We start from the raw sequence: 12500 nt of genomic DNA on the forward strand, positions 1-12500 counted from the left end.
TAGCGGTTTCTGTTATTAATATGCTCATTTTCCTTGTTTAAAAATTAGGCTGCAAGTGATATTGTTGACATACGAGAAGAAATTAAAAGTGACTTTGAATTTAAAGGTAAGCAATGAGATTGTTAAATATTAAATTTAGATATTTACCATTTGTATGCATTCTTAAATGGAAACATTTGACATTATTATATAATATATCCTTTACATTTGTGAAATACATCAGTCCACAAATATTAATTTTCTCATACATTTAATAGATAAATGAATTTTGATCAAAAGCTTGCTTTCTGACTAATGTATTTAAGTGGAAGGTTGCATGACTGTTTTCCTACCCCCAGAGCTCTCTAATGATCCTAAACATCTAAGACCCAAGAGACCCATACCCAGACATGAATCTGCTCCTCATTTGATCTTTGACCTTGGCCCAGTTAGGAGCTGTCTTCTGCTGGTTTTCCTTAAAAGCTTCCTTTAAAGCTTTAGACAGTGTTTTTGAAGAATGACTATCAGCATGTCTTAGCCTGTACTTCTCAGTACGTACAGTGGTTTTGCACAGGCCATGCATGTGAGCATCCAGTAAAACATCTTTGCCAAGGATGGGCTGCAAGTTTGGGATTGTCCTGTGAAGACAGTGGCTCCTTCACCAGTTGTTCTTTATTAAGGTTCTGAATACTTTAAGGTATAATTTGCAACTGTAGAACACTTCTAACATTTATTCTTCACATTCACACTGCTTGAAAAGAGAGATACTGACAGAAACCACATTCTAGCCACGGTGCTTCCTAAGGTGAAGAAGAGGAAGCAGATAGCAGAGCACAGAAAGAGAAGGATTTTGTTTAGAGTTACCAATGAAGAATTGTGTGTACTAAAAGTCTCCAACGTGATCATTGTCATTATTGTAGAATTAGTACTGCCTTCAGAATGAGGCAATCACATTTCAATGTTTTTAAGTTAGAAAACTTCAGGTCACTCAGACACAAGTGTTTTAATTCCTGCACTAGGGAGACAGAGGCAGGAGGATCTGTGAGTTTGAGGCCAGCCTGGTCTGCATAGCGAGTTCCAGTACAGCCTGGGCTACACAAAGAGATCCTGTCTTCAGAAAAAAAAAAGAAACAAGACAAAATAAAAAAGGAAACTTCACAAGTTTAGTATGTGTCACATTTTACATAAAGGTTTATTTGTTATTTGAGATGGGAATTTGAAGGTAGGATAGTGTTGAGGTCATCTGAACAATTTTTCATAACATATAGTACTTTAGACTTCACATTACTGCCTTCAAAACTTTAATTTGCTTTATTAAGAAAAATCTATTTTAAAATGAAAAGCAGATAGTTTTGTGTTCATTTTTGATCTATCTCCTGCCCCCACATGACAGTTGCAAATAAAATAAAGCAATTTAAAAGACAGCATTGTTCATATATAAAATTATAATTGAACTTTCTGGAGATTAGCCTCTATCATTTCCTTCTGGGGTAGGCATTCTTGGCAGTGCCTTAGGGTTTGAAGTATCCAATGGCAGGGTGTTTCATATCACTCTTGTAAATGGAGTCTCTTGAGTTAGGATGGTAAGTGGGTATTACTTGGGTGGAATTTTGCATTGTAACCAGGGTGCATCTTGATTTTGTGCTTGTGTGGTGTTGAAGTCCCAGAGTAGCTCCTTTTACTCCCTAAGGTGTGTATATTTCTCTGAACAGACTGATTGAATAGGTTCAGGAGACTGGGATGCACTTGTGAAGTGCCCCCTCTTTCTCAACACTCCTCTTCCCAAAAGAAGGTTTTGCTAGTTCTAGACTTTAAGTTTCTCATGTAGACTACTAACAGTCTTGTCTTTTTCCTTTTTTAAATAGGAAAACAACGAATTGCTCATAAACCTCATTCCAAACCAAAAACTTCAGATATTTTTGAAGCAGATTTTGAAAACGAGGTAAAATCCAAGGATTTGCTTGCTGATGAGGAACTGTGGGCTCGACTTGAAGAGCTAGAGAGACAAGAAGAATTGCTGGGTGAACTTGATAGGTGCTTAATGACATATATTTTTCCAAGAGAATATGCATCTTTCTTCATTTATAAGATAGTGTGTGCTCATTGAAGAAAGTACAGAAAACTGTAGACTTATCAACAGCTGTAGACTTATCAACAGTCCTGCTCTCAGATGAATATTATTCTTGCAGAATATTTCTTTTTAGGAAACTATATTGCTGTTCTTATGCACACCTATACTGAAAACCATAATCTCAGTGTTACTCAGATCTCACCATATGGTATATAATGAAGTAATTATACTTGATAGTCAGTAATTGCATTAAATACTAACAAAAAATTTAAGGGTGACCAAACTTTATTTTTTGAGGTGCTGGGTATTGAACTAATGCTTCTATCCTGAAAGACAAGCATTCTATACTACTACAGCCCCCACTTCTAAATAACAAATTTTAAATGATGTAATTTTATACTATTCTAAGATAACATCCTGTTCTTGGGTGACTTGTTAAAAAGAAGATTTGGCTTTGAATTTAAATTTGATACTGTAAAATGTTTGTCCTTGCCTTTCATTACAAACTCTCTGTTTATTGAGCAGACAGTGTATAATCTGGTCAGGTAGTTCTGTGTATGAGAAACTTCACCAAACTGCTATTTGAAATACACATTAACACTCACTTAGAATCATCAGAGTGCTATATTATGAAGTTTCTCCTACAGAAGTTCCTATATTATTTTGCTTAAATGATGTACCATATACAGTAATTAGTTTTTGTGAAAAATAGGACTGAAAAAATTTCTGCTACTATTCCACCTATGAATTGTTAGGTCCTTTAAGATCACTGGTACTAACTCATTTTTAAAAATCAGTGCTGGATTTAGGAGTATTAGTCATGATTCTCTCTTTTTTGCATGATGTCATTTTATTTTTGTTGCATTTTTAGTTTGGTTATTTTTATAAGGTCTTCAGATCCTTCATGGAATAAAACGTGATAAATGTGCATTTGTGTAACTATGTGTTCATGTGCACATGTAAGAATCCTTTATCTTGAAAAATTTCAGTAAATACTGTTACAAAAATTTCTGATGCCCAAAGTAAGAAATAATAGTATTTTATAGTTTGGGGGTTTGGAACATTAATTTCTGGTCTTACAAATAGAATGCTTATTTTTAAAAATTTTTATTTAAAGAGAGACTTTATTGTAGATTTATAGTGGAAACTAGAAAGAGAGACAGGGTGTGTGTGTATGTTGGGGGAGGGGGAGAACACTGAGCAAACTCCTGTGCAGCAGGAGTGGTCTCAGGAAATAGGGTAGGTATCCTCTTAAAATTATTTTCCCTTCCTCCCTCCCTCCCTCCTTCCCTCTTTCCCTCTCTCCCCCACTCCATCCCTTCCCGTCTCTCCCCCTCCTCCTCCTTCCCTTTCTCCCTCCGTTCTTTCCTTCCTTTCTTCCTTTTTCCTTCTTTCTGTTCCCTCCCCTCTCTTCCTCTTTCTTTTTCTCTCTCTCTGTCTCTCTCTGTCTCTCTCTGTCTCTCTCTCTCTCTTTCTCTCTCCCTCTCTTTTTTTTTGAGACAGGGTATCTCTGTGCATCCCTGGGTGTCCTGGAATTCACTCTGTAACAGAGACCAGACTGGCCTTGAATTTAAGAGATCAGCCTGCCTCTGCCCCTCCCTAGTGCTGGAATTAAAGGTGTGCACTAGCATAACCAGCATCTTTCTTAAATTACATTATATTCATACTACATCTGGCCAATGTCCAGTGATAAAAATATACATGTCTTATGAGTCTTATGTTTGAGTAGCAACAGGAACTGAGGTGTGTAAGAACCTTGCTTTTATTAATCCTCTGTATTTGTTTGGTCTCATTAATGTTCTTATTTCTTCACCTAGTAAGCCTGATACTGGAATTGCAAATGGAGAAGACACAGTGTCTTCTGAGGAGGAAAAGGAAGATGAAGACACAGATTTGAATGTGGTGCCTCCAGTGACAGACTCCTTTGCCCCTGGCAGCTGTGGCATGCATGCTCGAAATGCAGGACTCCCTAATGGTCAAGCGAGTAGTCATTTTAACTGTTCAGTGAATGGTTCAAATTCTTACCATAGCAATGAAGAGGATGAAGATGATGATGATGAAGATGCTGATGATGTTGATGATGATGACGATGATAATTATAATGAAAATGAAAGTGACCACACTATTTCAGCAGATAATTCTGTACCAACAATATATTTCTCTCATACTGTTGAACCTAAAAGGGTGTGTATACTTCTAACTTCGTTGTCATTAAACATCATCTATGCTGTATTTTAAAGAGATGTTAACAATAATTAAGATTCTTAATATTGACAAACAGGAAAAGTATTTTTTCCCCTTATCTGACCAGTGCACTTTAATGAAAAAGGAAAAGAGTAGTTAGCTGATGGTGGTCACACTAACTAAACTTGAATGCAGTGATTGTGGATCACCTGCCCTTATTCCAGGGCTCTCTTAGGATTAAATTTAGGATTTAATTTTTAAATTTGGGAATTAGGTTTGCTTTTGGATCTGGAAATGGCTATAAGACTTGTATTTATTTACTAAACACACACACACACACCAGTTTGTTGTTTTTATGTGGGCACCAAGTGAGTACTGGTATCCTGAGCAACAAGAAAAAATTTGGGGATGAAAAAGGGTCCTTTTTTGACAAATTAAATATAGATATGTAATAATGGGTTTAGAATTTCAGCATTTTGAAACTGAGATTGACTAGAGATCTTGTGATCCATTGTGTCAAACTTTGCTTTAGTACCAGAAGCCTTTGTTCTTTTATACCTAACTGTAGAAGCCCAATATTTAAAATAGTTGAAAGTGGACTAACTGTGGATGAAGGGTGGGCTACCATCAGTCTACCCCTGCCCCCCTTCCCTCTGCTCTGTGTACTGTGCTGAAGAGCCTGGGATGTGTGTTGTGGAGCATGAAGGCCTGTAAGGCAGAGCTGGTCAGCTGTGAGGGACCTCCCCACTGGTCAGTATGGCAGTCTGCAGTATCTGATTATTATGTAAGAAGACATCTTACTGCTTACGTGATATTTCTTAAGCTTTAGTTATCCCTGCCCTATTAGAAAGTGAAATAATTATGTGTATTTTATCTTAATTCTTAGCTAAAGGGTCTTTGAAATGTTTTGATTGAAACTAAAGCATTGTTGATTCTCTCTTCCCCATGCTTTCAGTTTTTCTTAATTCATTAGATAAAGCCGAGCACACACTCTTCGAAGGACTGTTCCGAAAAGAGTGCTATAAATGCCAGACCAGCACAGAAGAGTAGCTTATGGTCTTGAGCACATTTAGCTTTTTCTTAGTCTGATTTGTTTTCTGAAGTTAGCGGTATTTAAGCAGTTCAGACACTTGAGCCTTATCTGCTGTTGTACTTGTGACTCAGGCTAGCGGCACAAGGATTAAGCAACAAATGCATTTGTAAGGTGAAGGCAAGGGAGGCGAAGCTTATAATCAGTATGGAATTTAGTTTAAATGTATTTTGCTTTTCATACAATGGTAAAGACACTGGTGATAGAATAGGCTGTTGAAGGAGATGCAGTGTTGTAGAAATGTGACAGAAGAGTCAGACTTGGTCACATACATAATTTCAGTGCCAAAAAATTTTAGTTGTGTCTCTTGCTGATAACTATATGGTTTATTTGATTTTTTTTTTCTGAAAGCTTTTGATTTTATTTTTCTTTGTGAACCAATTTTAGGTTCGAATAAACACTGGGAAAAATACCACCCTAAAATTCAGTGAAAAGAAGGAGGAAGCCAAACGGAAGCGAAAGAGTAGTGCTGGCAGCCATGCTACTCATGAGCTGCCTGCGATCAGGAGCCCCGCTGATATTTACAGGTGAGGGATGGTCTGGCGTGGACCTTTCCTTCTTCTTACAGTCTGCAGACGCTGGCTTACTGGATAGTTCTCACCAAAGAGTGAGGTGGTTTGCTGGCTTCACTTGGAGACTGAGAGGCCAGCTGCCACATGAACAGCTGGGGTATTGGGTGGTTTCTTCCTCGAAGTCCTCTTCATATGTCACTGGAGAGTTGGAGGCTGGTGTTCCTTGTAGAAGTTACCTGCCACAGCTGTCATGAGCTTGTCCTGTATTTCACCTGTCAGAGTGGGGAGCAGCTTGAAGTCACCTTCCATTTTATGACCCATATTTGCAAACTGGTGAAAATTCCTAATGTTTTGAAGTAGGTGCGTATAAAATTTTGGCAAATCAAGCTGTTTTCACCTAGAACATAACTATATTTTATTTGGGCCCAAATTCATCTTTGAAAGTAAATAAGGTACATTTGGTGAAGTGACAAGCTTACTTCTTGACATTTTAGCAAGAAAACTCAGTTGGGTTTGGTGGGACTTGTGACTCCAGCGCTTGGGAAGTGGGGGTAACAGAATTAGGCTCAGCTATGTGAGACACTGTCTCAAATAAATAGCCTCAAAAAACAAATCCTAGATTAATTTATAGAAAAAAAATCAAGAAATCTTTGTGCAGGTCTTCTTAGTTATGAGCCCTTAAAGTGAGATGAGTTTCTGCACTGCTGCAGGGTCTTTGTGGACGTTGTGAATGGAGAATATGTCCCCCGGAAGTCTATCCTGAAGTCGCGCAGCAGAGAGAACAGTGTCTGTAGCGACACAAGCGAGAGCAGCGCTGCTGACGTGGAGGACCGGAGGGCTGTTCTGAGGAGCGTCAGCTGGGAGGAGGCCCCGGGCACTGACGCCAGTGCTAGCATTTCCGAAGAACCCCAAGAAAACCACCCCAAGAAGCTTTTGCCTTCAGGAGTGTCTGAGGTCTGTGTCTTAGTTCTGTGTTTTATAGCCTACAGGCCTATTCTTTGTGGTTTATTCTAAAAATTCAAAGAGGATCCCATAAATCCCCGGTTTGCGCTATTTTGTTTTTCAGGCACATTTTAAAGATAATCTGAAGACTTCATGCTCATCATGATGACATGGAGTGTTCAGAAGTTAGTGTTCTGACCTTGCCAGCTCAGCCTCAGATGCTGTGAGGCAGGTGCATGCTGTGTGGTGGGATAAGCTGGAGAGCAGTGGGGTGGAGAGAAGCAACGCAACAGAAAGTCTTAAAGAGACAGTACGGGAGAGCCAGCCAGCGGGAGGGCTCTGTGGTTCAAGGTGCCTGCTGACAAACCTGAGTTTGATCTCAGGAACCCACATATGGAAGGAAATAATCAGCTCTTACAAGTTGTCCTCTGACCCGGACAGGTGCATTGTGGAACATACACAGTTTCACCAAAGGAAAAAAAAAGAAAGAAAAGAAAAGAAAAAGAAAAAGTTAGGTATAGGAAAAAGTGAACTACTTGAGCCAAAGTGCCAAAGAGCTGACAGTGGTTTCTAAACTAAGTGATATGTTGTTTTAATTTTCAATACTTGGTAGACAAAACTTTCAGTTTATACTTAAATTTTTAGCAAGGGAGAAGTTCAAAATATGAGACAGTTTTTAAAAAGTGACTCCTTGGTCTTCATTTTTTTTTTTTGATATAAAAAGACAAAAGCGATTTGTGTGTCACTTAGTCTCATTTCAGTTGAACATAGTTGATTTTGATTAAATGATGTTCCACAAACACTCAGCCACAGTGAAAGAGTTTGTGTTTGTGTTTTGGTGACATGTCTAATTTGTGTCATTGGATTGATTATTCTAGAATTTTGAAAGGTGTTCTGAATCACTTTTGGGTGTTTTTTTTGTTTGTTTTTAGTTTTTTTTTTATTTAGTTTTTACCGATCTCCTTCAAAAAGTATAGGCAAAGTGTAATAAAGAAAGAACTTAAAAACTTGCATGGATGAACCCACGAGTGAAATATCAGCATTGGTGAAATGAAGCTTTTGACTGTCAGGCAGCAGAAGCAAGGTAGCCTGGCCAGAAGCCTTGTTTACACCATTGTAGCTTCTGTGTTTTCTAGATGTTTGACAGCGAGCTGGAGAAAATGAAGTGTTTTTGGGGGGACTTTATTTGTCGTTTGTGTTTTCTAAGACAGAAGAGATTCTTTACTTTGTTGTTGTTGTTGTTGAGTCAGGGTCTCTCTGTGTAGTGCTGACTGTCTTGGAACTCTGTAGGCCAGACTGACCTTGAAGTTAAAGAAGTCCGCCTGCCTTTGCCTCCTGGGTGTGGGGCATTAAAGACAGGAGCCACCACACCCAGCTTACATTTTGTTTCCTTATATTTCCACCATAAAAAAAAAAAACTGTGTACTTGAAAGCATAATTAAGAAAAATAATGTTAAGCCGAGTGGTGGTGGCACATGCCTTTAATCCCAGGCAGGTGGATCTCCTAGTTTGAGGCCAGCCTGGTCTACAGAATGTGTTGAGTTCCAGGACAGCTAGGGCTACACAGAGAGACGCTGTCTCAAAAAGCAAACAAGCAAAAAATAGAGAAGAAAAATAATATTATTTTGTTTCTCCGAGCAACCAATATTTTGATGTTTATTACCCAAAATTATTGTTACTTTAGTTTTAGTTAAAAAAAAGTCTTGGTAATGGAAGTAAAGATTTTTGTGTGCATTTTATTTATATTTAACAGCATACACTTTTGTCTTACAGGCTTTTTCTGGAACTGTAATAGAAAAAGAATTTTCATCGCCCTCCTTAGCACCACACTCAACCATTGCTCATCATGCCCTACCCACTATTCCAGAGCGAAAAGAAGTTCTGTCAGAAGCATCGGAAGAACCTGCAAAGAGAGTTTCGAAGTTCAAAGCTGCCAGATTGCAGCAGAGAAGCTAGAGAGGGCATGGGCTTCATCTTCTGAAGCTCGAGCGTCGCTTTAGGACATGCAGCAGATCAGCCCATGGAGTCGGAAGGACGTTCTACTTCACTTGGCAACAGTTCTCTTACCTTTATCAGTGACATTTAAAAAGTTAAAGTAAATGTTTGAATACTGTAAAATTCTGCTGCCTTTGTTAATTCTCTGAATACTGTCTAATTGGCCTTAGGATGCAGTAGTAGCATTTCGATTTACTTTTCAAAGAATACTGTCATGCATTGTTTTTGTGTTTTCAACTAAACGCGGCAGTTTTGTACCAGCTGTGATGTTGTGCTTGCCATATGGGCTGTGTTAAAGAAACTTTTAAATTTTCAAATAGATTCAACAATTATATTACTTGGCTTCACATGTTAAAGGCACTTTAAAAAATCTACATCTCTTGTAGGTTTCACAGCTAGGTGGTTCTTTGAAAAACTTCCTTTGAATGTCATTCTGTAATGTTTAAGGCAAGAAGCTACACAAACCCTATGGAAAATTTTGACTAGAAGAATAATATTTTGTACAACTTTTTTTTTCTGCAAGTAAAATTTTTATGAAACTCGGTTTCTAAAATGTTGTAAACTTCCTGGTTTAGAATTGTGTGTAAAACTGTCCTTGATTTGTGTATATGCTATACAGGCCACACCACAGATTCTTGAATTCTTAAAATCCCACAAGTACCTCCTTCTCCCTGTGCATACAGTCTTTACTGGGATTATCTTTTGGGAGAGAAAAGTTTGTCTAGATGCTTTAAAGAGAATAGTTTTAAAATAAAGACTTTTCTTGAATGTTTTCAATCTTCCTCATATTTTCATTCTTCAAGGCTGCTTTGCTACAAGTAAAATATATATATATATATATATATATATATATATATATATATATATATATATATATATATATATATATATATATATATATATATAGTATTTATTTGTAGCCAAACGCCTTAAAGAGACATTCAGTCTCAGGTTGACCATTATAGTGCAAGCATTGATCATTAGCTTGATGCATGCTAAAATGTAGCTTTTAAAAAGCATTCTGCATTAGTACTAAAATAAGCTATCAACCCCAGTCCACCCCTCTATTCATGGCTAAATATTTAAAGGTTATTTATAGCTTCTTTAATGAATTCTTGCTTAAACAAAGTGAAATTATGTCCTAGAAAAGTCGGAGCTGTAACTAGAGCAGTGCCACTGTCGAAGTTTTATGAAATATGTATTTTAATGATAAAGGGGTGAGCTTGAATCCATTAATGGGTAATTTAGAACAGGGGACTAAGTTTGAAAGACTTCCTAAAAATATGTTTTTCTAGCCAATGTTGATCATCTGTACACATATTTTGTACTTAAAAATGGCTTTTCCTTCCTGACCAGCCAACTCTCAAGCCAAACCTCACATCACACCCACCCCAGGAGCACCCTGTTCCTCCTCCTTAGCTGCCACCTAAGCAAGGCTTTCTGTGCTAACCTCCAGATGCAAGCCTCCTTGTAGGACTGCTGTGTCTTTCTTTCTACATGTAACTTCAAGTGTTCTGTCATTAAATAACGTTCCATGTTCATGAACTTATTTTGAGCCTGCTTTTATGTATTTGTGTTCCTTTTAAATAGGTGTCCCGTCCGTCCCCCCCCCCCCACCACCGAATGCCATGATGGAAGAAGCAAAGAAAAAGTGTCCAACAGTGTGTGTTGGTGTTTTCTGCAGAAGACCCAAATGAAACAGTATCAGTTTCATCAAGTCAGTCTTAAAAAGTTTTAAGCTGTAACTTGAAACTATACTTTCATTTGTTTTTTTTGGGGGGGGTGAGTTTTTTTGTTTTTTTTTTTTTCTTCAAGACAGGGTTTCTTTGTAGCTTTGGAGTCTGCCTTGAAACTAGCTCTTGTAGACCAGACTGGCCTGGAACTTACAGAGATCCGCCTGCCTCTGCCTCTTGAGTTCTGAGATTAACAGTGTGAGCTATCACCGCCCGGCTATACTTTCATTTGTATGGACGTAAGACTTGCTTTTGGGGGGCAGAATCTCACTGTGTCCCCCAGGTTGGGCTTGAACTTGATGTCCTCCTATCCCTGGTTCAGGGGCTGGGACAATAGGCTTGCATCAGACTAAGTTTTCTCAGACCTTGAGTACTTTTGCTCTTAAACACCTAAACATTACAGGCTTATCTTCTGCTTTTTTATTCTGTCCCAGCCCTGGAATGAGCTAGAGATCAACAGCTGCTTTTATGTGTTTGCATCAGTGCTTAGCATCACTGCTTAGCCTATCCAGCTGGCAGAGCTGTGCGTGTATGTACACTAACAGATAACACGCTAATATCTGAGTATGTTAAAACTTTACCTTTACACCGAGACTTGATTCTAATCTGAGACATGAGTCATTTGATTATTCATATTTGTGACATCTTTTTCCACCAGCTAGCCTGGCTCTTATATACACTTGTCTGTGAACACACTAGGCAGTTTGAGTAGTGCTTGTTCGTACTCCTGGGAGAAAGACACTGTGTGCCATTGTGTGCAGTTTTTTATAGTAGGGTTCGGGAAACTAGTGTCCAAAGTTCCTTTGGTTCTGTGTGTTCCCTTGCCGCTTTCATCCCTTTCACTAGGATTGTGTTAACTCTTGGGTTGATTTGTTCTTTGTATTTTGCTGTGGCTTCACTCCACATCCTGACTGGATTAACAATTTATCTGGGAGATACGTAAAAGGTCTGTGAAAGTTAATGTGATTCTGAGTCAGAGCTGAGTGAGGTGTATCAGAGAAGTGTCACTCTCTCTTACCCTCCTCACTGCCTCTTCCTCTCACACTGTTGTGAGACTGTGAGGAACGAGTCTCACTGAAACTCATCTTCCAAATGTAAGTGACCTATGCTTTCAGTTTCCGGTTCAACCTTCATTTCTTCTGCATAAATAGCAGGCACATGCTTGTGTGTGTGTGTGTATGTGTTTATATGTCAGGTTTCTTGGTGTTTGGCAATTAAGTCATGGACAGGGACAAACTGAAATGGCTTGTTTGGTGTTACACAAGATAGAATAAAACTTTTTATAAATTCTTTTTTAATTTTTTGTATACGCAGGTGTTTAATATGCTCATGATTGTACTTATGCGAAGGATGGCATTCTCCATTGCACATTTTTCTGGTGAATAGTATGCCTTTGTAATCTCTGTATTGGTTCTAGAGACTTCCTTATTTTGCACAGAGGTGCAGCACTCCAGTATGTGGCAGTGCACTGTCTCTTCAACCTCTTTTCCTTTCTAAGGCATTGAGGGGTTTCCTACATTTTGCAGTATGTTTAATAGTACAGTGGTTAATGCATCTGACTGTATTTTGTGTCATTGAAGGTGTGTCTTTAGTGGGGGAGATCCCGGAGGTAGACTTGATGGATCATCTACCCAATTGCTCTTTTATTTCTTTAATCAGACACAGTAAAATCTGTTTTTAAATGTATTTGCATTGTTCATTCTTTTGTTAAGGACAAGTCTTAGATCTACATATATCTGCATTTCATTGTTAATTCTTTTTTGCATGTGTGTGCCTGCATATATATGTGTCTACACATATTTATCCTGAGTGTTCCATACCCACTTGACATTTTCATGGATGCTGGAGTCAAACTCTGCTCCTCATGCTTGCAAGGTGATCACTTTACTGAGTTACCACCCTGATAATTTTTTCAGTATTGATTTGGAATAGTATAGAATCTTAGGGGGAATTCAAAGTTTAACAAATACGAAATTTTCCATGTTTAAAAAATG

General features: G+C 38.2%; 1 protein-coding gene across 2 annotated transcripts in view; it reads left to right on the top strand.

The window, feature by feature from the left end:
- Window positions 1-10322, top strand: part of Uri1 (URI1 prefoldin like chaperone) — a 57098-nt gene extending 46776 nt beyond the window's left edge. For both annotated transcript variants that reach the window (XM_048448812.3, XM_085695671.2), the window contains 6 exons: window positions 49-106; window positions 1845-2013; window positions 3868-4234; window positions 5712-5851; window positions 6547-6790; window positions 8552-10322. In XM_048448812.3, the coding sequence (XP_048304769.3) occupies window positions 49-106; window positions 1845-2013; window positions 3868-4234; window positions 5712-5851; window positions 6547-6790; window positions 8552-8734 (1161 nt within the window). In that variant the 3' untranslated portion in view covers window positions 8735-10322. The remainder of the gene's footprint in view (window positions 1-48; window positions 107-1844; window positions 2014-3867; window positions 4235-5711; window positions 5852-6546; window positions 6791-8551) is intronic.
- The last annotated feature ends 2178 nt before the right edge of the window (window positions 10323-12500 follow it).

Source organism: Myodes glareolus, chromosome 1, assembly GCF_982192425.1.
Source record: "Myodes glareolus chromosome 1, mMyoGla1.1, whole genome shotgun sequence".
In the NCBI taxonomy this organism is placed as follows: domain Eukaryota; kingdom Metazoa; phylum Chordata; class Mammalia; order Rodentia; family Cricetidae; genus Myodes; species Myodes glareolus.